We start from the raw sequence: 26385 nt of genomic DNA on the forward strand, positions 1-26385 counted from the left end.
GACACGGGAGGGTAGAGACGCCGGTGCCCGGAACAAAGCGCAGCTCCAGCCCCTTAGACCGGGGAGCTGAGATGCTCAGCAGCAACCACGCCTCTGAGTAGCGGAGTCAAGGATTTGACGCCCCGCCTCTAGGTCTCTCAGGCTCCGCCCTTGCCGCTGGCGCAAGCTCCACCCCAGGCCTCACTGGGCCCCGCCTCCTTTCTCTAAGCCAGCTCCCCTTTGGGGTGTGCCAGATAAGGTGAAGGGCTGGAAAGAGAGGTCCTCGATCCCCACTGCTCACCCTGTCCCGGGTGATGTGGAAGCAAACTGAAGGAATGGATCCACATCCCCTTCGGATGGTTAAAGAACCGCAGTGAGCTTCTTAAGGCCCTTTAATGCCTGCTTCCACTTAGGCTTCACATGTCTGTAGGGAGTAAGATTTAGTGCTTCATAGAGAAGAGACAGATTATAGAACAGAAAACTTAGGGGCTTCAGAAGCATACTGGTGCCTGAAACATGACACGAAACCTGGCATTCTGTGCCAGTGAGCATCTTCTTCATAGCGGGATCACACTTCATAATATAAGTCTAAAAATATGCCCAATGAGTTTATTCTTTTTAGAAGGGGTCACTGAAGGTGGATTCAGTGGATTAGTGGAGGCCTCAGCAGTGGGCTCTGGGAGTGGGGAGATGGCTTAGTTTTTAAGAACACTCTTTTTTGCAGAGGTCCGGGATTTGATTCCCAGCACTCATATGGCAGCTCACAACTGTTCAAACTCCAGTTCCAGGGTGTCCAAAGTCCTCTTGTGACCTCCACAGACACCAGGCATGCACATGGTGCATGGACACTCATATACACAAAATAAAATACATAAATCTAAAATTCAAGAAAGGAATGGACTGTGGGCCAAAGCGTTAGGAGCCACTGCTTCCTATGCTGTGGAGCCCAGCTTAGAGGGAACCATGCTTCCACAAGGAGAGGCTAGAAATGAAGCTTTATTCTTTTATGATAAGAAAAGAAACCTCCCCCAGAGTGCCTGGCAGCTCTCCCTTCACCCCTCCTTCCACTCCACTGCCCCAAATATCCAACTAGGAAGTGGGGGTAGGATGGGACAAACACCTAGTCGGGGATGGGCCTGATCAAACAACGAATCGATAACTGCTTATGGGAATGAGTTGGAAGCTACTTCAGGCACCAAGCATTTTGTCTGTTCTGGCTCATGTAATTTCTCAACACCTGATGAGGTCAGGCACCATGGTCCCATTTTATAAAAGGAAAGTCTCAGAGAGATTAACATAACTGGCTCACAGGGTGATAACACATGCTTTCTTTCTGCCTTCTCAACCCACCATGCTCTCCCAGCTGCCCATGACCCTTCTGACTCTGGACTTGGCAAGGTTTCTACTTCTCAGCTCTCCTAGGGCTGGAGTTCTGGGAATGTGACCCTTAGCTGCAGCTGTGTTTGGAGGAGGGCAATAGGGCTGGGCCAGAGGATGAGCAAATAGAGGCAGAAACCTAGTAAAATAGCAACTCTTCTTCAGTTTGATTCTTTTCCCAGGCTGGACGGTGAGACTCTGGAAGCTCCGAGCCCAGCTTGCCAGACCCTCAGCTAGAGGCCTGCCATGGCGCCTCTGAGGCCCTTTCTGATGCTAACCCTGCTGGCATGGGTTTCTCTGGCTGACCAAGGTGTGGGGGTGATTGGTGGAGATCTAGGGCGATGCAGGGTGGGCAGGTGGTCTGGCCTGGGCTGTAAAGACTAATATTCCCTCTCGTAGAGTCATGCAAGGGCCGCTGCAACCAGGGGTTTGTGGCCAACAAGAAGTGTCAGTGTGATGAGCTTTGCAGTTACTATCAGAGCTGCTGTGCTGACTATGTGGCACAGTGCAAGCCCCAAGGTTTGTTCAGAGCCCTGGTGGGTGGGCATGGGATCGCCTGTGTGACCGGAAACTCACTACTGCCCGCTCTGCCTGCAGTGACTCGGGGGGATGTGTTTACTATGCCAGAAGATGAGTATTGGTCCTATGACTACACGGAAGAGACCAAGAATGGCACCAGCACCCATGTACAACCGGAAAACACGTCTTTACACCCTGACTTACAGCCTCAAACCTCAGAGCCAACATCATTCCTAAAGCCTGAGGAACAGGCTCCTACACTGGAGGCAAGCACCTCAGGGCCTGAAGTGGGCTACCTGGAGGTGACTTCAAGGCCTGACACCACTGCTCAAGGGACCTCTGACTTCCCAGAGGAAGAGCTGTGTAGTGGGAAGCCCTTTGATGCCTTCACGGACCTCAAGAACGGTTCCCTCTTTGCCTTCCGAGGTGCCTCTATGGACAGGTCTGGTGTGGGGGGAGGAGAGTCTGCCCTGGCGCATCTGTTTCTCACACAGCTTCCCCTTCTCTAGGGCAGTACTGCTATGAGTTAGATGAAACAGCAGTGAGGCCTGGGTACCCCAAACTTATCCGAGATGTCTGGGGCATCGAAGGTCCCATTGATGCTGCCTTCACTCGAATCAACTGTCAGGGGAAGACCTACCTTTTCAAGGTACCAGACCCAAGTCCATGAGTCAAGGTAAAGGGTATCATGGAAGGTGCTGGGAGATGTGAGGAGGAGGTAGTAGGGGGTTCCAGAAGCTGCTGAGAGCCAGTTTAGGATGTAGGACTGCCTCTTTGCCCAGCAGTATGTCCTCACCCTTTTCATCTTCCCTGCCCCTCAGGGCAGTCTGTACTGGCGCTTTGAGGATGGCGTTTTGGACCCTGGTTATCCCCGAAACATCTCTGAAGGCTTCAGTGGCATACCAGACAATGTCGATGCTGCTTTAGCCCTTCCTGCTCACCGCTACAGTGGCCGGGAGAGAGTCTACTTCTTCAAGGGTACTCTGGGTGGGAGGTGAAGGGGCAGGTGGTGGAGGAGTCCCTGCTCTCTCCTTTGCTTCCCTGGGTGGGGACTTGGGGTATGCTACCACCCTGCCTCGGAGCACCCCAGCCTTAGTCAGATCTGCCCTTCTGATGCCAGCTATCCTGCTCCCCAGGGAAGCAGTACTGGGAGTATGAATTCCAGCAGCAGCCCAGCCAGGAGGACTGTGAAGGCAGCTCTCTGTCAGCGGTGTTTGAGCACTTTGCCTTGCTGCAGCGGGACAGCTGGGAGGACATCTTTGAACTCCTCTTCTGGGGCAGATCCACTGGTACAGAGGGAGTAGGACCAGACTGTGACAGTGGGGGCTTCAGGGGGAGGAGGGACTGGAATGGTGGCACTATCGATCAAGAGCTGTTTGCTCTGGCTAGACTTTGCTTCTGTTGACTTTTGGGGGTGAGGCTTGGCTCCACTTGGACCCCATACCTTGGACTTTGCCTGACACAGCACAAGGAGGGGCAGTGGATGAGGGATTTAGGAGGGGGCAGAGACACAAGGGATACAGTGGGTTGAGGACACAGGAAAAGGCACTGGACAGGGAGTCTGAGGCCTGGGTGCTGGGTACTGAGTTCTATCATGAAGCTTGTTGTGTGTCTTGGGCAAGATGAACTCTAAAGGCCTGCTGGGGCCAGCTGTGGTGGCACACACCTTTAATCCCAGCACTCTGAGGCAGATCTCTGTGAATTAAGAGGCCAACCTGGTCTTCATAGTGAGTTCCAGACCAGCCATGGGTACATAGAGAGACCTTGTTTAAAAAAAACATAAATAATAAATAAATGTCCTGCTGGAGAAATTAAAGCCTGGATCCTCAAAGTAATTAACCCCTTCCCTGCTACAGGCGGCGTCAGAGAACCCCAGTTCATCAGCCGGGACTGGCATGGTGTGCCAGGGAAAGTGGACGCTGCTATGGCTGGCCGCATCTACATCTCGGGCTCCACATCCCACTCTTTCCAGGCCAAAAAGCAGAAGTCTAGGCGACGCAGCCGAAAACGCTACCGCTCACGCCGTGGGCGTGGCCGCAGCCGCAGCCCCAGCAGCAGCCACAGCCTGAATTCTCGTCGCTCATCGCGTTCAGTCTGGTTCTCTTTGTTTTCTAGTGAGGAGAGAGGGCTAGGAGACTACAACTATGATTATGATATGAACTGGCTCGTACCTGCCACTTGCGAGCCCATTCAGAGCGTCTATTTCTTCTCTGGAGGTGGGAGCCCCTGCTATCCCTGAAGCTGGTTTTCCTTGGGTCTCTCCTGCAGTCTCTGGTCCCTGGGTGCTGAACACAGCCTGTAGATGGTGACCTTACCTGTATAGTGGATGTTCACTGTCACTTCTGAGAGAAATCCTTGTTTTCCTTCTTGGGACCAGCGACAGGACCAGGCAGGATCTTACACACCTTTCTGTTCTCTCTTTCAGACAAGTACTACCGAGTCAACCTTAAAACACGGCGAGTGGACTCTGTGAACCCTCCCTACCCACGCTCCATTGCTCAGTATTGGCTGGGCTGCCCAGCCCCTGAAAAGTAGGAGTCAGCCCACACAGCCGAACCTCAGGAAACCCATCCTCCAGCCCTTTTCTTCCAGCCCAATAAAGTCTGTTGGCCCTGAGTTTAAGACTACTGTCTTGATTAGGGTGGGCAGCCCAGTCCGCTGGACAAATGAGGACAAGTGGGGCTCTCGGGACTGATTGAAGAGGGACAGAGAAGACCCCACTGGGCTTGGGAGCTCTTTTTAAACCAGAAACACTTGGTGCTTGTGAGAGCTACATTTCCAAGTCCACCCCCAACCTCTGGTCCCCCATCCTGCCCCAGGGTAGAACATGGAACTCCAGTCCCTGTGGTGATGACAGCAGTTATCCAGTCACCCTCTCCAAGTGAAGCTTCCTTGACCATGGAGATAACCAGGGCCTCAGAGAAGATGAGGAGCGAGAGGGTGGAATTCAACTCAGCTTTGCTGTCCACAGTGAATGGAGAATATAGTTAATTCCCAAGCAACAGAAGGACAGACTCCCACAACACACACCTAAGGGGGCTTTTCTCTAAGTCCTCTGTCTGGGAAGAACATTGACATGCATCCCCATTCTCATACTAAAGAAGCTCACAGGACCCTCCCAGGATGAAATGCTGTAAAAGTAAAAGTCGTTGTGAACCCCTGGCTCCAGGATCCTGGGTTTCAGGAAGCCTGTCTGACAGTTTGGCTTTTCTTTTTGTGTTTAAAAATTATTTTTGGTTTTTTCGAGACAGGATTTCTCTGTGTAGCCTTAGATGTCCTGGAACTAGCTCTGTAGACCAGGCTGGCCTGGAACTTTAGAGATTTGCCTGCCTCTGCCTTCCAAGTGCTGGGATTAAAGGCATGAGCCACCACCCCCCAGCTTTTTGAGGAGCCAGAAAGAGTTCTATAGTGGCCCTGAGGGCAAGCTGGTGGTGACACTACTCCTCAGCCCTGCTGACAGTAGGTGGCTCCAACAGTATCCTCATCCCATCCAGTTTCACTGCCTAGTCCTCAGAGTGTGGGACAGGAATCCACTTACTTTCTCCTGAAGGCAGCTAAGACCAGGCACTGAGGGATTTTAGGGGGCAGGTGAAGCTCTGGGAGTTTGGGGGAGGCAGATTTCTGTGGTTTGGGGGAAGGTTTCACATAGTACAGGACTGAAAGCAGACCGCCGAAGGAAGGCTGAGGTTTGAGGAGGGAGGTGTGACCAACTTCTTGGTAAAAGCTGGGCTGCATATCAATCTGGTCCAACCTAGACCTCTACCAGCCCCACTCCTGCCTTGCTTCCCCCTTCTCAACCTCCCTTGAGTAAATGCTAAGCCTCTTCCCTCTGGAGGCGGAGCCAGCCACTCTGAACGGCTTAAAACCCTAAGGCCTGTGGCTGATGTGGGCAATAGCCCTGGCCCTCTGGCTTCTCTCCCTGTGCCAGCTCCATGGCCAGTCCTGTGGAGGCATCTCCAGGTGATCTGGTGGGGAAAGGGCGGGTAGGGTGAGGAAGAGTAGAGAGATGAGATGGTGAAGGGTGAGGAGTATAGGCTGAAGAGGGTGATTAAGGCTTTGAAACTGGATTGAGGCTCTTGCAAGGGAGTCCTGGTTTTATTCCCATCCTGGCCCACAGGCTGTGCCAGTGGGTTGGGTCCCCATCGGAGAAAGAGGACCACCTTCAGTGTTGGGCAGTTGCTGGAGCTGGAACGGGTATTTGCAGCTAGACCCTATCCTGACATCAGTACCCGTGAGCACCTGGCCCAGGTAACTCATCTGCCTGAAGCCAAGATCCAGGTGAGCTGCAATAGCTAACTTCTGGGCTCGACACAGCACTTCTCTCTGGGAATCCTGCCTTCACATTCTGATTTCTGTCCTAGGAGTGTGCTGGTGCCAAGATGTATCTCTTCATCTTCCCTATCAGGTGTGGTTCCAGAACCGCCGAGCCAAGAGAATCAAGAACAGAAAGCCAGGAGCCCTAAACCCTAGGCTGGAACTTCCTCCTCCTAACTCCTGCTTTCTTCCAGACACCCCTCAGCAACCCTCTAGAACACCAGGCCAGCCTCTACAGCCCACTGGCTCAGCTCAGCATGCTTCAGCTTGCCCACAGACCTCCTGTGTAACTTCCAGCTTGGGTCCAGGACAGAGCTGGGCAGGGGCTAAAGCTGCAGTCCCATGCTGGCCAAATGGGGCTTCAGGGGGTTACCCTTCTTTAGAGCAAACTGCTCCTCAGACTTCATTGGGCAGTCTGTCTGACCTTATCTATACCTCAGCCATTGTCATCAATGTAGATCACTCATAATTTCTTAAGACATGGTTTCTTTGTGTAGTTTTGGAGCCTGTCCTGGAACTAGCTCTTGAACTCAAGAGATCTGCCTGCCTCTGCCTCCCAAGTGCTGGGATTAAAGGTGTGCACCACAATCGCTCAGCTAGATCACTCCTAATTTAGGTGTAGAGCTTGTTAAGAGTTTGTCTCTGGTTCTTGTAATCCACTCCATCTCTCCTGGGGTGGAACATATAAGGGTACCACCGCTTCTTCTTACATTGGGAGTGTTCTCTAAGAGTTTAGTTCAGAGACCCATCCCTGCACTCCCAACGTCCAGCAACCTAACTGAAGGTCCAGCCGCTGGAGCCTAGTTCCTATTACCTGGCACCCTAATCATTTTTAGGGCATATCGCCATTGTCTCATCAGAAGGTACTGTCAAGGTAAGGGACCATGGTGTCCACCTCTACTTCTAGGCTTGGGTCCCCAACTCCTATTACCTTAGTTGATGATCTCTTTCCTCTGAAGGGGCTGCCAGGACCTTGCCTATGTGCCAGGGGAAGGGCACTGCTCCTATACTGGACTGCTGGAAGACCCACCCTTTCATGGTTCAGGGCCCCATTGCCTGACTTCCTGCCACCTGGACAAATTAATCACAACTGTGGATTTGAATAGGGAGTGATATTAAAATTACAGAAATAGAAGCTTGGGTCTTAGGTTGATTGAATTTCCCCAAAGATCAGATTGATTGTCCTCTGATGTTGGCTGTGGGGACAACCTGACAGATCTGGGGGGAGGGGGTATAGTAGCACTGGGTTTTTGTATCACTGCCATCTGTAATCCCGACTAATCTCCAAATAAAACAAAACTCTTTAATCTGGATTGTTGTATTGCAAATGGAGATGAGGTTTGCCTGCTTGGGAAGTTTATCTTCCACTACCAAATCCCTAAATAGGGCCAGGTGCCACAGACTCTGGGTAGGAATCACGTCCAGGATTCTGCTGGGATTAGAGAGTGGTTAATTAAAGGCTCAGCTTTCTCACAGGCTCTGGGGACACAGTAGCTAGCTTGCACTCCAGGATGTTCTAGTTACCTCCACCTCTAAGCTGTTCTGGAGAGAAAAGCATGGAGTCTGCGATCAGTCTGTGTTGGCTTCAAACACAGACTGCTGTGTGACCACCAAAGCAGGGGTGGAAACAATTCCTGTCTTGGGAAAAATGAAGGTAAAGAACTTCATGTAATGACACATGATAAAAACTCAGTAAATGCTAGTTCCCTCTACTCCATATAGGAAATCATGAGAAACTGGTAAGGACCAAACTTCCTGTCCCTCTGGCAAGCACCCCCTGGACCCCGAGTGCTTTGGATAACATGTGGCAGAGAGAGGAAGTGGCTGAGAGTTCCCTTTCCTGTGCTGTGAACTGGCCACCTAATCCCCTACACACTCTCTGCTTTTGTGATGGCAAGGTCCTTGAAGCTTGCCTCTTTGCTTAATTACACACAAGGCATGTGCTAGATGTGACTTTATTATCTCCAGATGTTAGCATGGTGCCTGGCCCAGAGAACTACTATTCATAAGAGCTTGATGCCACTGAAGCTTATTGGCCTGTGTGGAGGAACTGGGATCTAGTGGAGAGTTCCTCCCAACAAAGGACCCCAAGTTTACTGTGAGATATCCTAGACTGGTTGAAGTCTGTTGGAAGAGATTCTGCTTAAGTCAAACCTCTAACATTCGGAAGGCTTTCAGCTTAAATTCAGGCACTTAAGGATATCTAGGCAGCCTGGAATAGAGAACACAGGAAAGTGAACCATGAATTGCATCCTGTCGTCACCATCGCATCCCCCATCCCCGTACCCTATGACCCAACCTTTAACAGTCCTGATTATCAGAAACACTGTAAAATGCTACTTATATTTTCCTGAACTTGATACTTCTCCCTACTAACAGGAACTGGTAAACACAATTGACAAAATGTCTACCAATCTACTAAGAATATACGAGACAAGCTAGGGAAAGACAGATGGCTCAGTAGATAAAAGCATCTGCTGTCCAAGCCTGATGAGCAGAATCCAGAGTTGGATGATGCTGTTTACCTATAATCCTGGCACTTGTAGAAAGGATAGGAAAAGGCAGCCTAAGAGTATGCAGTGTAATAACAGAAACAAGAGACCCACATGAAAACTCCTGCAGACGTGGACCCGCACTCACACACATTCACACATGAAGTAAAATACATTTTAAAAAACTTGAGAAAAAACACACTATCATAACACACCTAGGAAACAGAAAGCCTACAATTAAGAACAAAGAGGCTTGAGCAATCTGAAGTGGTGGCTCAGTGGTTTACAGCTCTTGCAAAGAATGGAGGTTCAGTTCCTAGTACCCACACTAGCTCCTCTTCTCATCGCCTCAGGCTTCAGCATGCATCTGTAGCCCGCATACACATGAAAGGAAGGAGGAAATCTGGCAAGCAAAGTAGACCTCAGAGACCTGTCATGATGGCATATGCCTGACTCCTAGGATTCAGGAGGCAGAGGTCACAAACAGAAGAAAGGGCAGATATTGAGGAATTCTCAGAATTACCTAAGTTTTTGTGCTTTGTGCTCTTATAGGACCTGAAATAAAAATACACTGAACACAAGAAACATTTATTGGATAAATAACATTTTTCAAGTGCCTTAAATAGATTCTCTAACTTAACTAAGTTCGGAAAAGTGTAACATACCACAGAGACAACAGGACAATATAGACATCTTTGGCTCTATTTAACAGAAGGACACAGCTGATCATCTGGTTTCTTTCAGCCTGTTTTGACTTCTGGAAAAAGGGCCTGATACCATTTCCTTTTCTAGAAAAAAGTTAGCTGCCTGGATTCTAGTTCCACCATCCTGTATCAATCAGTTTTTCTCTTATCTGAAGCTTGGTTCTTCTTATTTCTGAATGGTTCTTCTCAGGTTCATGTCTTCTGCTTCCTTAGGATCTCCTGCTCTCAGGTACAGGTCTTGTGCCAAGATACATGGATGAAGGATGGTGACTGATGTATGCACTTGGGCCAGTTGAAGGCAATACGGCCCAATTTGGGGGGAAGGTCTGGATTCTACTTACTTCTGATGGGAAAACCCCAGACTCAGCAGACCCCAGAATGGACCCCAGAAGGCAAATGTGCGATGGATTCAGAAGTAGCTACTGAGTTCTTTCAGTTTTAAAAAAGCACTGCTGTCTCAATTTCCTCTGTTCCTCTCCAAGGAGATTGATAGCAGACACAGCTCTCCAAAGAAGAACTTGACCTGGTCCTCTGACTAACTGGAGCTGAGTACCAAGCTTCATGGGTTGACTGAAAGTCAGTGATGGGCAATGGAGAGTCTGGGGCTCCCCAAGCTTCTTCCAGACTTTGACGGTGAAGCACTAGTTACAGCTCACCCAATTCACCTTCCATTGCTCTCACCATGATGTACAACTCTGCCAAACCTACCACCGAGGCGACGATCAATGCAGCCAGCACTCTCTGTCAATGGGAAGAACCAAGTGTAGGGGATGCAGGCCAACACCCAAACCTGCAGCCCTTAGTAACTCTAATAAGGATGGAGATTCCCTACTCAGTCCATAAGTCAGCAGTTCTCAACCTGTCAGTTAAGACCCCCCTTTGGGGGTTGACTGACCCTTTTACAGGGGTTGCATATCAGATATCCTGCATATCAAATATTTACATTATGACTCATAACAGAAGCAACGGTATAGTTATGAAGTAGCAATAAAAATGATTTTGTGGTTGGGAGTCACCACAACATGAGGAACTGTATTAACAGGTCTAGGCATTGGGAAGGTTGAGAGCCACTTCCTTTAAGTTGCTGGGAAAAGGTAGCTCTTGGGATTACTACTCACCCCATGACTCCTGGAAAGCTAAATGTGTCCCCCCATTTATTGCATAAATATATGCAACTGATAACCTGTGCAGTTGCACACACATCCCCCCTTTTCCACTAATCCCAACAAGGGACACTTTGTCCTTCTCAGTGCCCACTCACCGAGGCCATTTCTGTGAAGATATACTGGCTTCCCAGGTAAGTGCAGACAAAGGCAGCTGCCACTGTGACAATGAAGTTGAAGATGGTAATGACCAGAGCTTTCACTGATCTCACTTTGGAAAGCAGTTCAGAGAAGAAACATTTAGGTTAGCATTCTCAGGGAGACCCTATTACCTCATAGCGGCCTCCACCATCTACTGGGTTCTCCTCAGAGACCAAGACTGAATATCTTAGCCTTGACCCAAGAATAGTGCAGTAGAGGCTTGAGCAGCCTGGGTTCCTAGTACCTCACCTTGTTTTCCCAGGTCACTGAGAGTCCCCCCACGCTGCGCATCCTGGGAAAACAAAAGAAACAAAACCCAAATGGTTTCAGAATGAAAACAGTCCAGAAATCCCCCATTTGCCAGACTGGCCTCAGCCCTTTCTACTCAACAGATTAATTCCACCCTCTCCAGAGATTCTTTTGCCTCGACTTGTATGATGCCTTCTAGATCATAAAGAGAAGGATCCAGGCTCCCAGGACCCATCTACTTCCCTACTTTATAGCAGAAACATGCCAAAGGAGTCATGTCAGGAAAAAAGGCTACAGGTATACCTGTAATCCCAACATCTGGGCCACAGAGATCCTTCCCTGAATAAAGAAATGCTCCAAGGCTCACCTCCACTTCTATATTTAAGAATCGGTTACCATCAGGCAGGGTGTTGGTGGCAGACACCTTTAATCCCAGGGCTTGGGAGGCAGTATCAGGTGGATCTATGTGAGTTTGAGGCCAGCCTGGGCTACAGAGTGAGTTCCAGGACAGCTAAGGCTACACAGAGATACCCTGTCTTGAAAACAAACAAACAAAAAAAAACCCCAAACCAAACCAAAATCAGTTATCATATAAGCCCAGAGTCTCAGTAAACACACTGAAGATTACATTTTATCTGGGTAGAACACAGAGATCGTTTTGTTGTTGTTGCTTGTTTTGTTTTTGAGACAGGGTTTCTCTGTGCAACAGCCCTGGCTGGGATTAAAGACATGCACCACTGTGCCACCTGGCAAAACACAGAGGTCTTACGGTTCTAGAACAGTATATAAATTGAGTTTGATTTATTTTTCTTTTCTTTTTTGACACAGGGTCTCCACAATATAGTTCTGGCTGGCTTCAAACTCAGGAGTACTGGAATTAAAGGTGTGTGTCACTATACTCTGCTACTGTAATTTTTAAAATTAAAACTCTGATGCGAGTCATATACCAAGGAGTAGGCCCTTACCTGACAAGTGACATTTCGAGTGATCCGCTTGTATTCCTCATTGGCTAGCTGTATCTTAATCTTCTCTAGACGGGCAACTAGCTCTGGATTCTAAAGTGAAAACAACCACATGAGAAGAATGACATTCTTCTATACATGTCTTGCTACAAAATGGGTCCTGAGGACTGAAGCCAGGCTGTCATACCTGATAGCAAGTTTCCCAACTCTTGAAGCTATCTCACTGGCCCCAAAATTTTATTTATTCATTTTTTTGGTGCTAGGAATTGAACTTATCAAGTACTCTTCCATTGAGACACATCTCAGCTATTCCAAATAATTAAAATATAAGATTTCAAACCTGAAAGTTGATGAATAAAATCCACACCCAACTCAGCATGTACCTACTACCACAAATATATCCCTTACATACCCGAGGAGGCTTCACAACCTCTGGAAGGTAGATTTCACTGCCTTTGAGGAGTTCATGAAGATATAGCCTGGAGTCTGGGAAGAAAAAGGTTCCACATAATGACCATGAAGCAGAGGCTAGAAGACTAAGTTCATAGAAGGGGGTAGCCCTAATTTTTACCCAAATAAAACATGGCCATCCCTGCTAACCCATCCCAAGAATACACACAAACACACACACACACACACACACACACACACACACACACACACACACACACACACCTTGTATAAAACCAGGCTAACCTGTCTCTTGAATGCACCACCTCACTCAGCCACCTTTTTTTTTTTTCCTTTTTGGACAGGGTCTAATGTACCTCATCTAGACCTAAACTCATAATCCTCCAGCCTCAGCCTCAATCCCTCAAGTGCTAGGATTTCAAGTGTGTGCCATGACCAGCCTTGTCATCATTTTCTATCTCTTTTTATTCATTCATTTTTCTTTTTACTCAAGATTATTTTTCAACCAAGAAATATTTAGGACAATTCCACCTAAGTATTTCCTAGTACTACACAGTTGACTTTAACTGTCAGTCTTCAATTATCCTGCCAATGGGAGGTTATTTCTGTGAAAATAATAGATCTGTCCTAGATAGAATTGGGTCGTTGTGATGCTAAACACTCAGAGGGCATTGTATTGGAGGATCTTTTTCTAAGGTTCTCTTAAAGTCCTAATAGTTGAAGGTCTACTCTTTGCACTTCTGGCTGGAATATTAATTCTGGCAATACATGTTACATGCCAGTTTACCCTACTCCCTCCCTTAACAGATAAGGAAATAGGTTCAAAGAAAGAGGAGAAATTCTTTGAAAGGACTAGAACTAGATGAGACTCTCAGTTCAGAACTTTCAATACAGTTGCTTTTATTTCTTTCCTTTTTGTTATTATATTTCCCTACCCTCACCCCAACAGGGTCTGGGGCGGGGATCAGAAATCTCCACCCTTGCCTTTGAGATGTAAGGAAAGTAACTATTCCAAAACAGAAGCTCACTACGTTAAATGACCTCAAAATGGAGAAGCTCAACATGGTAGAAAATATTGCGCTAGAATCCCGAATTCCTTAAAAGTCAGGTGGACTTAGGTAGACCTAAAAGTGGACACTCAACAAAATCTGCACAAATACGTTTTGTCACACATGAAGAATGCCCACGGAACTTAAGATGGAAGTGGTGAACCCGGGGCTTATGAGGAGGGTTCTGGACTGGCTAAATGAGAACTTGGCAGGCACGCGAGAGTGACAGGCGAAAAAAAAGGCCTCAGAAGGGATTAGCGGTGAAAATGAGGCTGCGACTCTTGACTGGGGAACGCTCACTTCTTTCTCTCAGGTGCTGATGCAGTTCTCGGATCAGACGGAAGGGAATCAGGCGAAGGGGGCCCGTGGCGTTATCTCTGCTCGTGTGTTTCTTCCCCAGAGCAGCCTCGAGCTGGGCACGCAGCTTCCGGGGCAGCTGCTCCCGTTCCAGTTCTCCGCCAGGGCCCAAAGCGCGAACCAGTCGCTCACCACCAAGCAAGGAAGACGCCATTTCTAACGCACGCTCCGGTCAGGTGATCCCAGAGTGGGACTTCCGCTCACCTGCGCCGGATGTAGCTGGAGGAGCCCGCGCGGACGCGGTGGGCGGGCCCGAGGGCCAGGGGGCGGGGCTTAGGCGCGGGGCAGTGTGGGGCGGGGGCGGGACGCCGCCCCGCCGCGGGTCGGGCCCTGTGTCAGCAGCCGAGCGGGCGCTCGGGCGGGACATGGCTGCCTGTGCGGCCCGACGGGCCCTGGCCGTGGGCAGCCGCTGGTGGTCACGGTCTCTGGTCACGGCCCGAGGGTTGAGGCCGCTGTGTGCGGTCGGTGGAGCAGGGACCCTTCCGCTGGTGGCCACAGCGACGACGCGAAGGCATCTATCGTCCCGGTGAGGGACGGAGCCAGGGGGCCAGGGAGCCAGGGAGCCGGGCCCAGAATTTGGGGAGCATGTTCCTAGCCACTGAGGAGACCGGGAGGCCCGACTGTTTGTGGGCAACCGGAGTGTCACCTGAGAAGTGGTCCCGAGTAGGGAGCCGACATGCGCTGCTTGGGACATGTGCCAGGAGCAGAGAAGGGAGCACGGCCCAGGGCCCTGGCAGTGCAGGGCAGCTCCGAGGGAGAACAAGTAACGCTTCTTCAGCGAATCTGCCTCCCTTGCTAGGGTCCCCAGCACCTGTAGTGGGCTGCCATTTAATACAGCTACAAGGATTTTGACTTTGATCCCCAGCCCCTCGTGGATCATGGCTTCTCTCAGAAAGATGCTATTAAGTGGAAAACAAGTCGACTTAAGTGTCTACCTTTGTGGGTCCTGGGTTTCCGTGTGACCTTGGGGAGACTGGTTTTTGCCTATGTGACTTGGGAAAGAGGGTTCCAGGCTTGGGGATGGTGTAAACAAAGTATTTTAGGGACCAGACAGGATTGATCGAGTTGGGTATGAAGTTAGAATTTCCAAAATAAAATCACAGTGCTCTGACGAGTCCATAGAAAAAGTAGTCTTATTTAAAAGGGTAATTGACAGGTGCAAAAATAAACCCTCTCTTGCAACCCAGAACTCATTGTTCAGTATGAGTTTTGATCCATACAAGTAGGAATATAAGATAGCACAAAGGGATTATGGTATGGTGAGGTTGGCTCTATCTATCCTATAATTTAAAGGCATAGGTAATAATAGTAATAGTAAAACTAATGTGATGAAAAAATAAAAAGGTAATTGATGGAACTGTGGCTGAGGGAGGTATCTGCTATTTAAGAATTAAATAATTCTGGGAGGATGGTATGTAAAGAGACTGCAGTACTAAGTGTACTTTGTGCTGATCCTTTGGGAATCTAGAGATGTTAAGTCTTCAGGTCATGGTAAAGACAGTTATAGTTTAGAGGGTAGATGGATGTGTAGAATTGGGAGAGTCATGCTATGTAGCCAGGTTGACCCAGAACTTGTGATTTTCCAGCCTCAGCCTCAAGAGTTCTGAAATTACAGACTTGTGGGAACCATGTTCAATTCAGAACAATTTTTCAAAGTAGCAGATAACAGGTTTATTAAGCATACTGCAAGGAAGCAGTGGGTAAGAGCAGAAACAGCAGAACTGCTTGCCCCAGAACAAATGCCTTTTGAGCACCTTTTACATACTAGGCATTGCTGTCAGGGAACAAATAGTCTCTCATGGACACCAGCAAAACAGGAAGGACAGTTAAAATGCTGTGGTAGTCCAGGGGGGTGGGGAAAGATGTATATTTAAAAAGGATATGCAGGCATGACCTTGGAAATGCTAAGTGAAGAAAGAAGAAAGTAAATTTGGAGTAGTTAGATCTAACACTGGGAGACTGGGAAAGTCTTCATCAAATAGAGGCCTGTGGATGGGTCTTAAGGGAAAAAAAACAGCATCCTTGGCCTTTGCTGTCATTGCCCTGGCCCCTCAGTCTGATAGGGGTTATTTATTTGTTTGTTTGTTTCTGATGGAGAAGGACTGTTACCTTCTCAGCATTTCACTTGCTTATTCTTTTTCTTCCTTCCCAACTAGAAACCGTGCAGAAGGCAAAGTGTTGGAGACAGTTGGTGTGTTTGAGGTGCCAAAACAAAATGGAAAATATGAGACTGGGCAGGTAGGTATTATGCAGGGTCAGCTCTCGCTCTCATGGGATATTCTATTTCTGAGTGGAGCCAAATTTTGTCACAATACTGAATCTCAATGGCATTTTTTTTTTCTTTTCATTCCATGTTCCCTTCCCCATAGTGCTAGAGATGGGTGCTGTATATAGCTGAGTTGCCCCCTCTCCCCCTCCCAAGCTCCCATCCATCTTCATGCTTGGTGGAAGACCAAGATCCTAAGTTTTGGTTTTGTTTTAAGGCTCATCATTCTATAACCCAGGCTGACCTTGAACTTGCAATACTGTCTTAAATTATGGAATCCTGGGGTTACAGGTGTATGAAACCATGCTCAGCTCAGAATCACAAAATTTTTAAAAAACAATGGATCCAGGTGGTGTTGGTGTACGCCTTTAATTCCAGCACTCAGGAGGCAGAGGCAGATGGATCTCTGTGAGTTCGAGGCCAGCTCCTGGTCTACAGAGTAAGTGCCAGGACAGGCTCTTACATTACATTGATTCACACACACACACACACACACACACACACACACAGAGAGAGAGAGAGAGAGAGAGAGAGAGAGAGAGAGAGAGAGAGAGAACGCACCATTGCATGGAGATCAAAGGACAGCTTGTGAAAACTGGTTCTCTCCTCCCACCATGTGAGCCTTGGATCAAGCTCTGGTCTTTATGTTTGGTGGCAAATGCCTTATCCAGTGAATCATCATTTAACTGGCCTAAAAGATATTTACATTTATTTAATGTTCATGCCTATGTGTTAGTGCATATGCATACTATGTGAGCATTAGGATCGTAAATTTTTTAAAGATGAGGTTTCTGGAGATAGGTGTACAGTAGCATCAAATCCCATTGCTCCAAAAGCAGGAAGAGAAGGGACACTTCAATTTTGAGGTCTAATATAGTGATACTATTTGAAAATTCAATAAGAGGCCAGTGATATGGCTCAACTGGTAAAGGCAGTTGCTGGGGAAGCCTAGAGGAGGAGAGAACTGATCCACAGAGACATCTTTTGACTTCCACACACCTCGGCACTTGTCCCCATTTATACCTCCTCAAAATAATAATAAGAATAATTACTATTATTATTATTTAAAAAGATTCTTGTTAAAAATACAAATCAGGCTAGGGATCTTGTTTAGTTGGTAGAGTGCCTAGCATGCATGAAGTCCTGGTTTCCATTCTACTACTACCTAAACTGAATGTAGTGGCATTCTGCTATAATCCTAATACTTGGGACATGGAGGTAGGAGAATCAGGATTTGGAGGTCATTGTTAGCTACCTAACAAAATTGAGGCCAGACTAGCATACAAAAATTCAAAACCCTTTGAAACAAAAGGCCAAAAAAAAAAAAAAAAAAAAAAAAAACTAACAAAACAACAAACCCAAACAGGCATGGTAGTGCACACTTTTAGTCCTAGCACTCAGGAGACAGAGGCAGGAGGATCTCTGAGTGTTCAAGGCCAGCATAGTCTACGTAGAGAGTTCCAGAACAGCCAGGGCAATGTAGAGAGACCCTGTTTCAAAAAAAAACCAAACAAGGACTGGAGAGATGGCTCATAGCTTAAGAACACTGCCTGCTTTTCCAAAGGTCCTGAGTTCAATTCCCAGCAACCATATGGTGGCTCACAACCATCTGTAATGATATCTGGTGCCCTCTTCTGGTCTGCAGGCATATATGTAGGCAGAACAGTGTATACATAATAAATTAAGCTTTAAAAAACAAACAAAATAAAAGCTGGAGAGATGGCGTAGCAGTTAAGAGCACTTAACTGTTTTTCCTTCCAGAGGAGCTGTCTATAGCTCCTGCTCCAGGGAGTTCAATGCCTCTGGCTTCATTGGGTTCCTGCACTCACATGCACATACTCACAAAAAGTAAAATAAATCTTTAAAAAAGACAAACATAATCAGTGGCTCTGTATTAGACTAAGAGGAGGGCAGGTTAAGGAAAGTTCCCTAAAGGCCAAAGGTGACTTGAAGGGTGAGTGGGGTCAGCTCAGTGATAAGGCATGAGCACACTGCAGCTGTTTGGGTTAAGTGCAGAGTTTGAGTGGAAAGCTGGCAAGGTTGTGCCACAGTTGCCTGCGCCCATGCTGCTTTATGGGCAGGTCTCACCTGGATGGATTTGCTGGACAGCAGGTTCAGTGAGGTCTCTCTTTCCTCCTAGCTGTTCCTTCATAGCGTTTTTGGCTACCGAGGGGTCGTCCTGTTTCCCTGGCAGGCCAGACTGTATGACCGGGATGTGGCTTCTTCGGCTCCAGAAAAGTAAGTTTCCCCATCATGTCTTAGGGTGTTCTTGGGTGGCATGACTTGTGGTAGACAAACTCAGCTGGGGCCTCAGGTGAAAACAGCATCCTCTTGGGCTTTAGAAACAATCCCAACCATGGCCGGGTGGTGGTGGCACATGCCTTTAATCCCAGCACTCGGGCAGCAAAGGCAGGTGGATCTCCAAGTTTCAGGCCAGCCTGGTCTACATAGTGAGTTCCAGGACAGCCAGGGCAACACAGAAACCCTGTCTCAAAAAAACCTAACAAAACAACAAACCCAAATAGGCATGGTAGTGCACACTTTTAGTCCTAGCACTCAGGAGACAGAGGCAGGAGGATCTCTGTGAGTTCAAGGCCAGCGTAGTCTACGTAGAGAGTTCCAGAACAGCCAGGGCAATGTAGAGAGACCCTGTTTCAAAAAAAAACCAAACAAGGACTGGAGAGATGGCTCATAGCTTAAGAACACTGCCTGCTTTTCCAAAGGTCCTGAGTTCAATTCCCAGCAACCATATGGTGGTTCACAACCATCTGTAATGATATCTGGTGCCCTCTTCTGGTCTGCAGGCATACATGTAGGCAGAACACTGTATACATAATAAATTAAGCTTTAATAAACAAACAAACAAAATAAAAGAAATAATCCCAGAGTATTTCTCTGGCACTCATACCCATGGAGACAAAAGTACTTAATACTAAGTATATTGGATCTCTTTCAGCTCCCAAAATTGACTCCTACTTCTCTTCCTTTTATTATTTTGTTTATATTTGGTTTTTGAGAAATGGTTTCTTGTGTAGCCTTGGCTATCCTGGAACTTTCTCTATAGATCAGGCTGGCCTCGAATTCACAGAGATCTGTCTGTCTCTACCTCCTAAGTGCTAGGATTAAAGACGTGTGCCACCACTGCCTGGCAAGATTTTATTTTATTTATTTAGTTATTTTTGTTTCTTGGGACAGGGTTTCTCTGTGTAACAGCCCTGGCTGACCTGGAACTCACTCTGTAGACCAGGCTGGTCTCGAACTCACAGAGATCCACCTGCCTCTGCCTCCCAAGTGCTAGGATTAAAGGCAAGCACCATCACCACCCGGCGTGCTTTTTTTTTTTTTTAAATTATTTATTTATTATGTATACAGTATTCTGTCTGCCTGTATGCCTGCAGGCCAGAAGAGGGCACCAGATCTCATTACAGATGGTTGTGAGCCACCATATGGTTGCTGGGATTTGAACTCAGGACCTCTGGAAGAGCAGCCAGTGCTCTTAACCTCTGAGCCATCTCCCCAGCTCCCGGCGTGTTTTTTTTTTGGGGGGGGGTTCAAGACAGGGGTTCTCTGTGGCTTTGGAGACTGTCCTGGAACTAGCTCTTGTAGCGCAGGCTGGTCTCGAACTCACAGAGATCCACCTGCTTCTGCCTCCCAAGTGCTGGGATTAAAGGTGTGTGCCACCACACCCCAGTATGCTCCAGCTTAATTTGTTTGTTTTGTTTTTAAGATTTCATGTGTATATACTGTATATGTGTGTTCTGCCTGCATGCATGTCTGTGTACCACATTCATCATGCAGTGCTCCTGGAGGCCAGACGAGGGTGTAGGATCCTTTGGAACTGGAGTTACAGACAGTGTGAACTTCATGTGGGTGCTGGAAACCAAGCCTTGGTTCTCTGGAAGAGCAGCCAGTGCTCTCACCCACTGAGCCCCTCTTGATGGTTCTTGATGTCCACTTAGAGTCTTTCCGTTAATGTCACATCATCGCTGGAGTACATTACAAGAAGGAAGCTCCACTGAATGATCACAGACAACCTTGGGGTGGGAGAAGCACCAGGTCCTTGTGCCCTTGGGGACTCAGGTAGCAGCTGGACTCTGTTGTCATGACCCTCATCTAGGAGGTTCCTAGAGAGTGGTAACTGCATGGGCCCTGCAGTCTCCATTGTTTACCCTCACTGGGGAGAGGCTAGTTGGAGGTAGTGTTGAGCAGGTGCCAACCTGTGCCAAGGCCCCTTCAGATCACAAACCAGCCCATTTTGGAGAGGAGGTAGTAGTTAGCTGAGCAGGGTACAGCTTCCACTTCTCAGGGGTGATCTGGGCTGCCTCTCCTACCCACAGAGCAGAGAACCCTGCTGGCCACGGCTCTAAGGAGGTGAAAGGCAAAACTCACACTTACTATCAGGTGCTGATTGATGCCCGCGACTGCCCACATATAGTAAGTAAGCAAAGTGCCTGGGCCTGGGGTCCTCTCCATGGGAAAGATTTTCACTCATTTAGGGACAGAGAGGGGTCAGAGAAAACTCAGGTTAGCCCTGGACCTCAAGGCCTTTGGACTGGGTAGTAGCCAAGAAACCTTTGAATCACCTTCTGCTTTAGTCTCAGAGATCTCAGACAGAAGCTGTGACCTTCTTGGCTAACCATGATGACAGCCGGGCTCTCTATGCCATCCCAGGTGAGGAGTTAGCATCCAGATGGTTCCTGAGGAGCAGGGGTCTGGTGTGTCCCAGGGAGAGGAATCTGATGTCCTGTCATCTGCTGGGAGGGAACAGGGTACTTAGAGCTGTGGTGCCAGGGTCGCCTACCTTGGGCAAGGCCAGAAGGTATTTCCTCTCCGTCTCATTCCTCTGCTCTGTGAGTCTTACTAGCTCTGCCTCCCTCTGCCAGGCTTGGACTATGTCAGCCATGAAGACATCCTCCCCTACACTTCCACGGATCAGGTTCCCATCCAACATGAGCTCTTTGAAAGATTTCTTCTCTATGACCAGACAAAAGGTAATCTTTCAGGAAGGGAGGTAGGAAGAGGAAGGCCCTTTCTTTGAGCAGAGTATCAGAAGTAACTGGCAGCTAGATCTAGTCCCATAGCCCTTCTCAATTTCCCCTTATTTGGTGTGGTTGATGTCTACCGTAGCCTTATACCAGTAGGAACAGAGGCTGGGAAGCAATTACAATGGCTAGGTAGTAACAACTAGAGGTTTGAAAACCAGGACTCTTAACTCCCAGTCCTTTTCCAGGGCACCATGCCTCTTAGTACTTAATCTCAGTAGCAGCTCTGTACCTTATTCCATCCTTGCTTTTGCTGTATGTGTAGTCTCATTCCCTTGGGCATAACTGGGAAGGGGTTTCTGGGAGGGACAGTTGGAGAATAGGTGCTGTGCACAGGACTCTGGTCTGCACTAATGTGTTGTCCTTCTAGCACCTCCTTTTGTGGCTCGAGAAACACTACGAGCCTGGCAGGAAAAGAATCACCCCTGGCTAGAGCTCTCTGATGTCCACCGGGAAACAACTGAGAACATCCGTGTCACAGTCATCCCTTTCTATATGGGCATGAGGGTATGTGCTAGCCTGGGCTTCTTCCTGCAAGACTAGGCCCCAGATTCTGTGTGGTATCCCTGATACGAGTGTTGGGATGGGGTGGGAGTATATCTAATCCTAAACCCTACCCTGTGGGGTTGAGTAGCCTCTTGATAATGGCCAGCACCATGACTTAGAACAGGAAACCCACAGATCAGGAAGTAATCCTCCATGCCTTCCTTCTGGTAGAGACTCCTTGCGAAAAATATATACATATACTTGCCTAAATCAGTGTGGACTGATTATCACATTTTGTGATTAGTAGCCAAATATTTATTGATCTGTGTCTTGCCTCACTCCAGGCTAGGCCTCCAGATTCAAGTATAAATGGAAGACTTCTTGCCTGTTAGGACTCAGTCATAGGGAATGTCAGCATCTATCAAGCATGGTCATCAGAGGGCTGTAAGGAGAATGACAGGGGCCCATGTGGCAGTGATGGGGTCAGGGCTGGCAGGGAGGCTGGTGAGAACAGAGCGCTGTAATGGATTTCTGTTGGCATCCAGCTCTGTTGGTTTTAACAGGATTGGAGAGGGGGCGGAGCAGGAAGGATGCGGGAGGCTGCTGGCCATAGTTGTATCACATTCATCATTGGCTCCCAGACATTCACAGCTTGATCAGTCTCTGCTGCGTTCCAGGAATACTTCATTTGAGATGTGTTGGTTGGAACAGATTTAGTCTCATCCTCAACCCTTTTCCCCCTCCAGGAAGCCCAGAATTCCCACGTCTATTGGGTGAGTGTTTCCCTTGGTGGGAGCTCAGCAAGAGCCTGGGGGAGGTGTGGAGACAGTGTGCACCTCGTGGCCAGGGTGGATGCAGCCATCCAGCACTGTAAAATATAGATGTCAACTTTGTTGCTGTTTACTCTCTAGAATTCTGGTTGGGCTGGCCCGAGAGTTATTCTTCCTCAAACATGATCTCTTTTCCTCACAGTGGCGCTACTGTATACGCTTGGAGAACCTGGACAGTGATGTGGTACAGCTTCGGGAAAGGCACTGGCGGATATTCAGTCTCTCAGGCACCTTGGAGACAGTTCGAGGACGAGGAGTGGTGGGCAGGGTGAGCATAAGGGGGCCACTGGCCTAGTGCTGGTCCTGCTAGCAGGCCTAGGAACTTTGGGTGTGTTTTCTTCCTCTCTGGTCCTGCTAGCAGGTCTAGGAACTTTGGGTATGTTTTCTTCCTCTCTGGTTGTGGACAAAGTGACACACTGGGTTGTCTGTCACTAGAAATCTTACAACAGCCCTGCGGGGTAGCTTGTCTGTAACCTGTTTCACAGATGAAGAGTGAGACTTAGAAGCTAATTAATAAGGGATAGGGGAAGTAGCTCTTGGTAGAGTGCCTGCCTGGCATCATGGATTTGACCCTAGCACTGCATAGACTAGGCATGGTTTTATGTAACCATATTCTTAGACTTGGGAAGTTTAGGGTCATCCTTGACTGCCTGGGATACACAAATTCCTGTCTTGAAACACATACCTCTGGAAACCTGGCCCTCTCCAAGAGCAGCAAGCTCTTTCCAGTCCCAAAGCTTAGTACTCACTGTTGAGCAGCATGTCTCATTAGTCTTTCCACTGTACTCCAACACTTGAGGTCAAACTCAGGCTTTGTGCATGTTAGGCAAACACTCTGCTTATATCATACTCAGATGGCATGTCTTTTAAAACCCTGAATTTGTGGGAAATAGAGTCAGAAAGATCAGAATTTAAGGCTATATTTGGGCTACATAGAAAGTGTGAAGCCAGCAGGGGTTACATGAGACCCTGTTAGAAAAATAAAATATGGGCTGATAAGATGGCTCAGTAAGTAAAGGTGCTTGATGCCAAGCCTGCTGACCTGAGTTTGAACCCTGGAACTCACATGGTGGAAGGTGTGTACTGACTCCCTCAAAGTATCTTCTGACTTCCACATATAAGACACACACACACAATTAAACACCTTCCCTCAATAACAAACAAAAGAAGCACTTTCTGATTTTGGGACATGTACCAACTGTGTCATGTCTCTTTTTGTATTCATCCATTCATCTAGTGTTTCTTTCTTCTCTGTGGCTTTGGAGGCTGTCCTGAAACTGGCTCTTGTAGACCAGACTGGTCTTGAACTCACAGAGATCCTCCTGCCTCTGCCTCCCAAGTGCTGGAATTAAAGGCGTGCGCCACCAACGCCCAGCCCATCTAGTGTTTCTTAAAGAGATTTGATTTTATGTTCCCTGTCTATCCTACCCTGTCTCTTGAGATATTAAGTCACAAATGGTACTAGTGTCATCCAGCACCACTGTTAGAAGACACTTGGGAAAATGGGGTCAAAGAAAACAATGTAAACAGGGTTGGACTGTATGTGGCACACATCTGTAGTCTAGTACCCTGGGAGTTGAGGCAGGGTTATGGTGAGTTTGAGGCCAAGTTGGGCTACATGGTACATCTTTGAAAAACAAATTCCAGCTATATACAATATAACTTTGAGGCAATTTTTTTTTTTTTTTTTTTTTTTTTTTTTTTTTTTTTTTTTTTGCTGGAGACCAGTTTCTCTGTGTAGCCCTGGCTATTCTGGAACTTACTTTGATCCATCTGCCTCTGCCTTCCTAGTGCTGGGATCAAAAGTGTGTGCCCCCACGCCTGGCTTGGGCAAATTATATAATCCACATCTGTTTCTTGTTGCTAAAGTAGGGATTACATGTAGTACTTCATGGTCACCAAGAGAATAAACTCAGCAGGCAGAAGCCCTGCTGTTGTGCCTGGCACTTGTTCATGTGAGTGAATGCAGGGAGAGATGTTTTCAGAGAAAGCCTGCCTAGCACCTTCCCTCAGTACCCCCCAAACCCCCACCCCCAGTTTGTTTTTCCTAGAGAGGCTCAGGGCACCGCCCACCCTGTGAGAGGAGTACTGAAAGATGGTCATTGTAGGTGTGTGTGTGTGGCTGTATAGGTGGGAGGAGTCATCCAGTCAGTATCTGACAGCCCCAGGATGGAAGGAATGTATTTCTGGGCCTTGGCTTGACCAATTTTGCCTGAATTCTTTTAGGAACCAGTGTTATCCAAGGAGCAGCCTGCATTTCAGTATAGCAGCCATGTCTCCCTGCAAGCTTCCAGTGGGCACATGTGGTGAGTGAGTGTATGCTGGAGTATATTCTGCTCAACTCCACAGACAGCTGCTAGTGAGAACTGGGGAGACTGCACTTGGGAGACTGAGGCAGGTTTATGAGACCCTATTTCCATTCATGCCAACAATAACAAAGTGAGGACCCTGAGCAAGCTAAGCTTAGGGTCAGTTTACAAGAGTGAGGTCCTGAGATGGGCACACTGAATAACACAGGTGTTATTCATTGCTGTGGGACTATCTGGTTTTTATGACTATGAGTTCCTTACAATTTGTGGGCTAAGGAATTAGATCCCAAGACTTGGGACTGTACTGAATTGCTCATGTAGTTGGGTTTCCCCCTTAATCTCGAGTAAGGTGGTTTGCTCATACAGCACGTATCCAAGTGGCAGAATCTGAATAGTTGTGCTTCTGCGCATGGCCACATTGGGCTCTTGGATCTTTGTTTATTCTGCCATGAACTAGGCAGATGACAAGGCCACCTTCCTCGGGCGCTGTGGCTCTGGATCAGAGGACATGGGTGCACACAGATCAAGAGGGCTTTCAGTGCAGCCCTTTCTCCTTTTAAAGTGGCTTCTCTGATCCTTAGGGGCACATTTCGTTTTGAGAGACCCGATGGCTCCCACTTTGATGTCCGGATCCCACCATTCTCCTTGGAAAGCAATAAAGATGAGAAGACACCACCCTCAGGCCTTCACTGGTAGGCCAGCTGAGGTCCTTGAGTGCCCAGGTTGGGCTCCTCAGAACAGCTCTTAACCCATAATTGCTGCAGAACTCTAAGTCTCTCCCTATTATGGGCTTCTTAATTTTGGGATTCTTTGTTTGGAGGGAGATTGTAACTTTTCTTGGAAGACTCACCTAAGACTCCTCCAAGGTCAGCCCCGCCCGGCCCTGCCTACACCACGTTCCAACAAAGCTGTCAGGGAACTGTGTTCAGTTGTCACGGGTTGTCTGGAATGTGAGCCATGGTCAATAAACCAGTGCTCACTTGGCCATGCTGGCCCTAGGGTCTCAGGCTCCCTTGTTGACCCTGTGGGAACTCTTGGCTGTTTTCCTGCAAAGTCTCTTCTAGGAAGCTGCTGCCTCTGTCTGCTAGGGTGTGTCTTCCTCAGAGACTGGACATCTCCAGGGTACACTGGCTAACAGTGGGCTGTGCTGCACTGGACTAAGTTCTCAAGTCTCTTCGTTACCTTCCGCCCAGTATAGAGGAGGCCAGGAGGCCAGCATTTTGGGTTCGAGTGCCCCTGACTGTAAACACTGATTAGCCACCAGCATCTCTGGCTTCACTAGGCCTGGAGAAGAGTGAGGCAAAACCAGTCAGGTTTCCCGGAGCTGTGAGCTTCTGAGCATTGAGCAAAAGTCTGTCAGACACCCAAACCACAAGTGCAGGAATTCAGCCAAGAAGCAGCTTAAGTTATGGACAGTGACCAAGCCTAGCCGCTTTCCCAGCTTCTGTCAGATCAACAGGAGGCAGAATTGGGCTGCATTTTGTCCCAGTTCTCAGGGTTCCTTCACCACTTGTCACTGTTAGAGGTCCTTTCATTCTTGCATTATTAAATCTCAGTTCCAGTCCTTGTGAGTATTGTTGTTAATCTTCCGCCTGGGGGAGTGTGGGTGTGTAGGAAAACAAAGGAATGAGTCTTCTGACCTTCTAGAATACAGGTCATGGAGGGAACAGAATAAGAACTGAGCCCACAGCTGTGAGCTGGCCAGGCTCTACTCACTAGAAACATGGCTCAGCTC

General features: G+C 48.1%; 4 protein-coding genes and 1 non-coding gene across 5 annotated transcripts; 4 read left to right on the forward strand and 1 right to left on the reverse strand.

Moving 5' to 3' along the window:
• Positions 1–1602: 1602 nt before the first annotated feature.
• Positions 1603–4412, forward strand: Vtn (vitronectin). The gene is made up of 8 exons (XM_027426569.2): positions 1603–1666; positions 1756–1875; positions 1954–2301; positions 2385–2524; positions 2697–2853; positions 3012–3164; positions 3732–4091; positions 4301–4412. Exons 1-8 carry the CDS (start codon positions 1603–1605, stop codon positions 4408–4410), a joined length of 1452 nt encoding a protein of 483 aa, XP_027282370.1. The 3' UTR covers positions 4411–4412.
• A 1474-nt stretch (positions 4413–5886) lies between these two features.
• Sebox (SEBOX homeobox) lies at positions 5887–6658 on the forward strand. The gene is made up of 3 exons (XM_035448132.1): positions 5887–5896; positions 5993–6153; positions 6281–6658. The coding sequence occupies exons 1-3, from the start codon at positions 5887–5889 to the stop codon at positions 6656–6658; spliced, it is 549 nt and encodes a 182-aa protein (XP_035304023.1).
• A 2590-nt stretch (positions 6659–9248) lies between these two features.
• Positions 9249–13951, reverse strand: Tmem199 (transmembrane protein 199). The gene is made up of 6 exons (XM_027426567.1): positions 13661–13951; positions 12313–12386; positions 11904–11993; positions 10939–10981; positions 10647–10759; positions 9249–10126 (listed from the first exon to the last, which is right to left on the reverse strand). Exons 1-6 carry the CDS (start codon positions 13869–13871, stop codon positions 10031–10033), a joined length of 627 nt encoding a protein of 208 aa, XP_027282368.1. The 5' UTR covers positions 13872–13951; the 3' UTR covers positions 9249–10030.
• A 72-nt stretch (positions 13952–14023) lies between these two features.
• Positions 14024–26214, forward strand: Poldip2 (DNA polymerase delta interacting protein 2). Its single transcript, XM_027426562.2, has 11 exons — positions 14024–14243; positions 15874–15955; positions 18124–18221; positions 20321–20417; positions 20579–20654; positions 20867–20974; positions 21396–21532; positions 22258–22284; positions 22484–22609; positions 24568–24647; positions 25232–26214. Exons 1-11 carry the CDS (start codon positions 14083–14085, stop codon positions 25344–25346), a joined length of 1107 nt encoding a protein of 368 aa, XP_027282363.1. The 5' UTR covers positions 14024–14082; the 3' UTR covers positions 25347–26214.
• Positions 14821–14950, forward strand: LOC113836837. The gene has a single exon (XR_003487359.1). It is a non-coding gene; the product is annotated as a small nucleolar RNA SNORA40 (small nucleolar RNA).
• Positions 26215–26385: the final 171 nt, after the last annotated feature.

Source organism: Cricetulus griseus, chromosome 7 (genome assembly GCF_003668045.3).
Source record: "Cricetulus griseus strain 17A/GY chromosome 7, alternate assembly CriGri-PICRH-1.0, whole genome shotgun sequence".
NCBI lineage: Eukaryota > Metazoa > Chordata > Mammalia > Rodentia > Cricetidae > Cricetulus > Cricetulus griseus.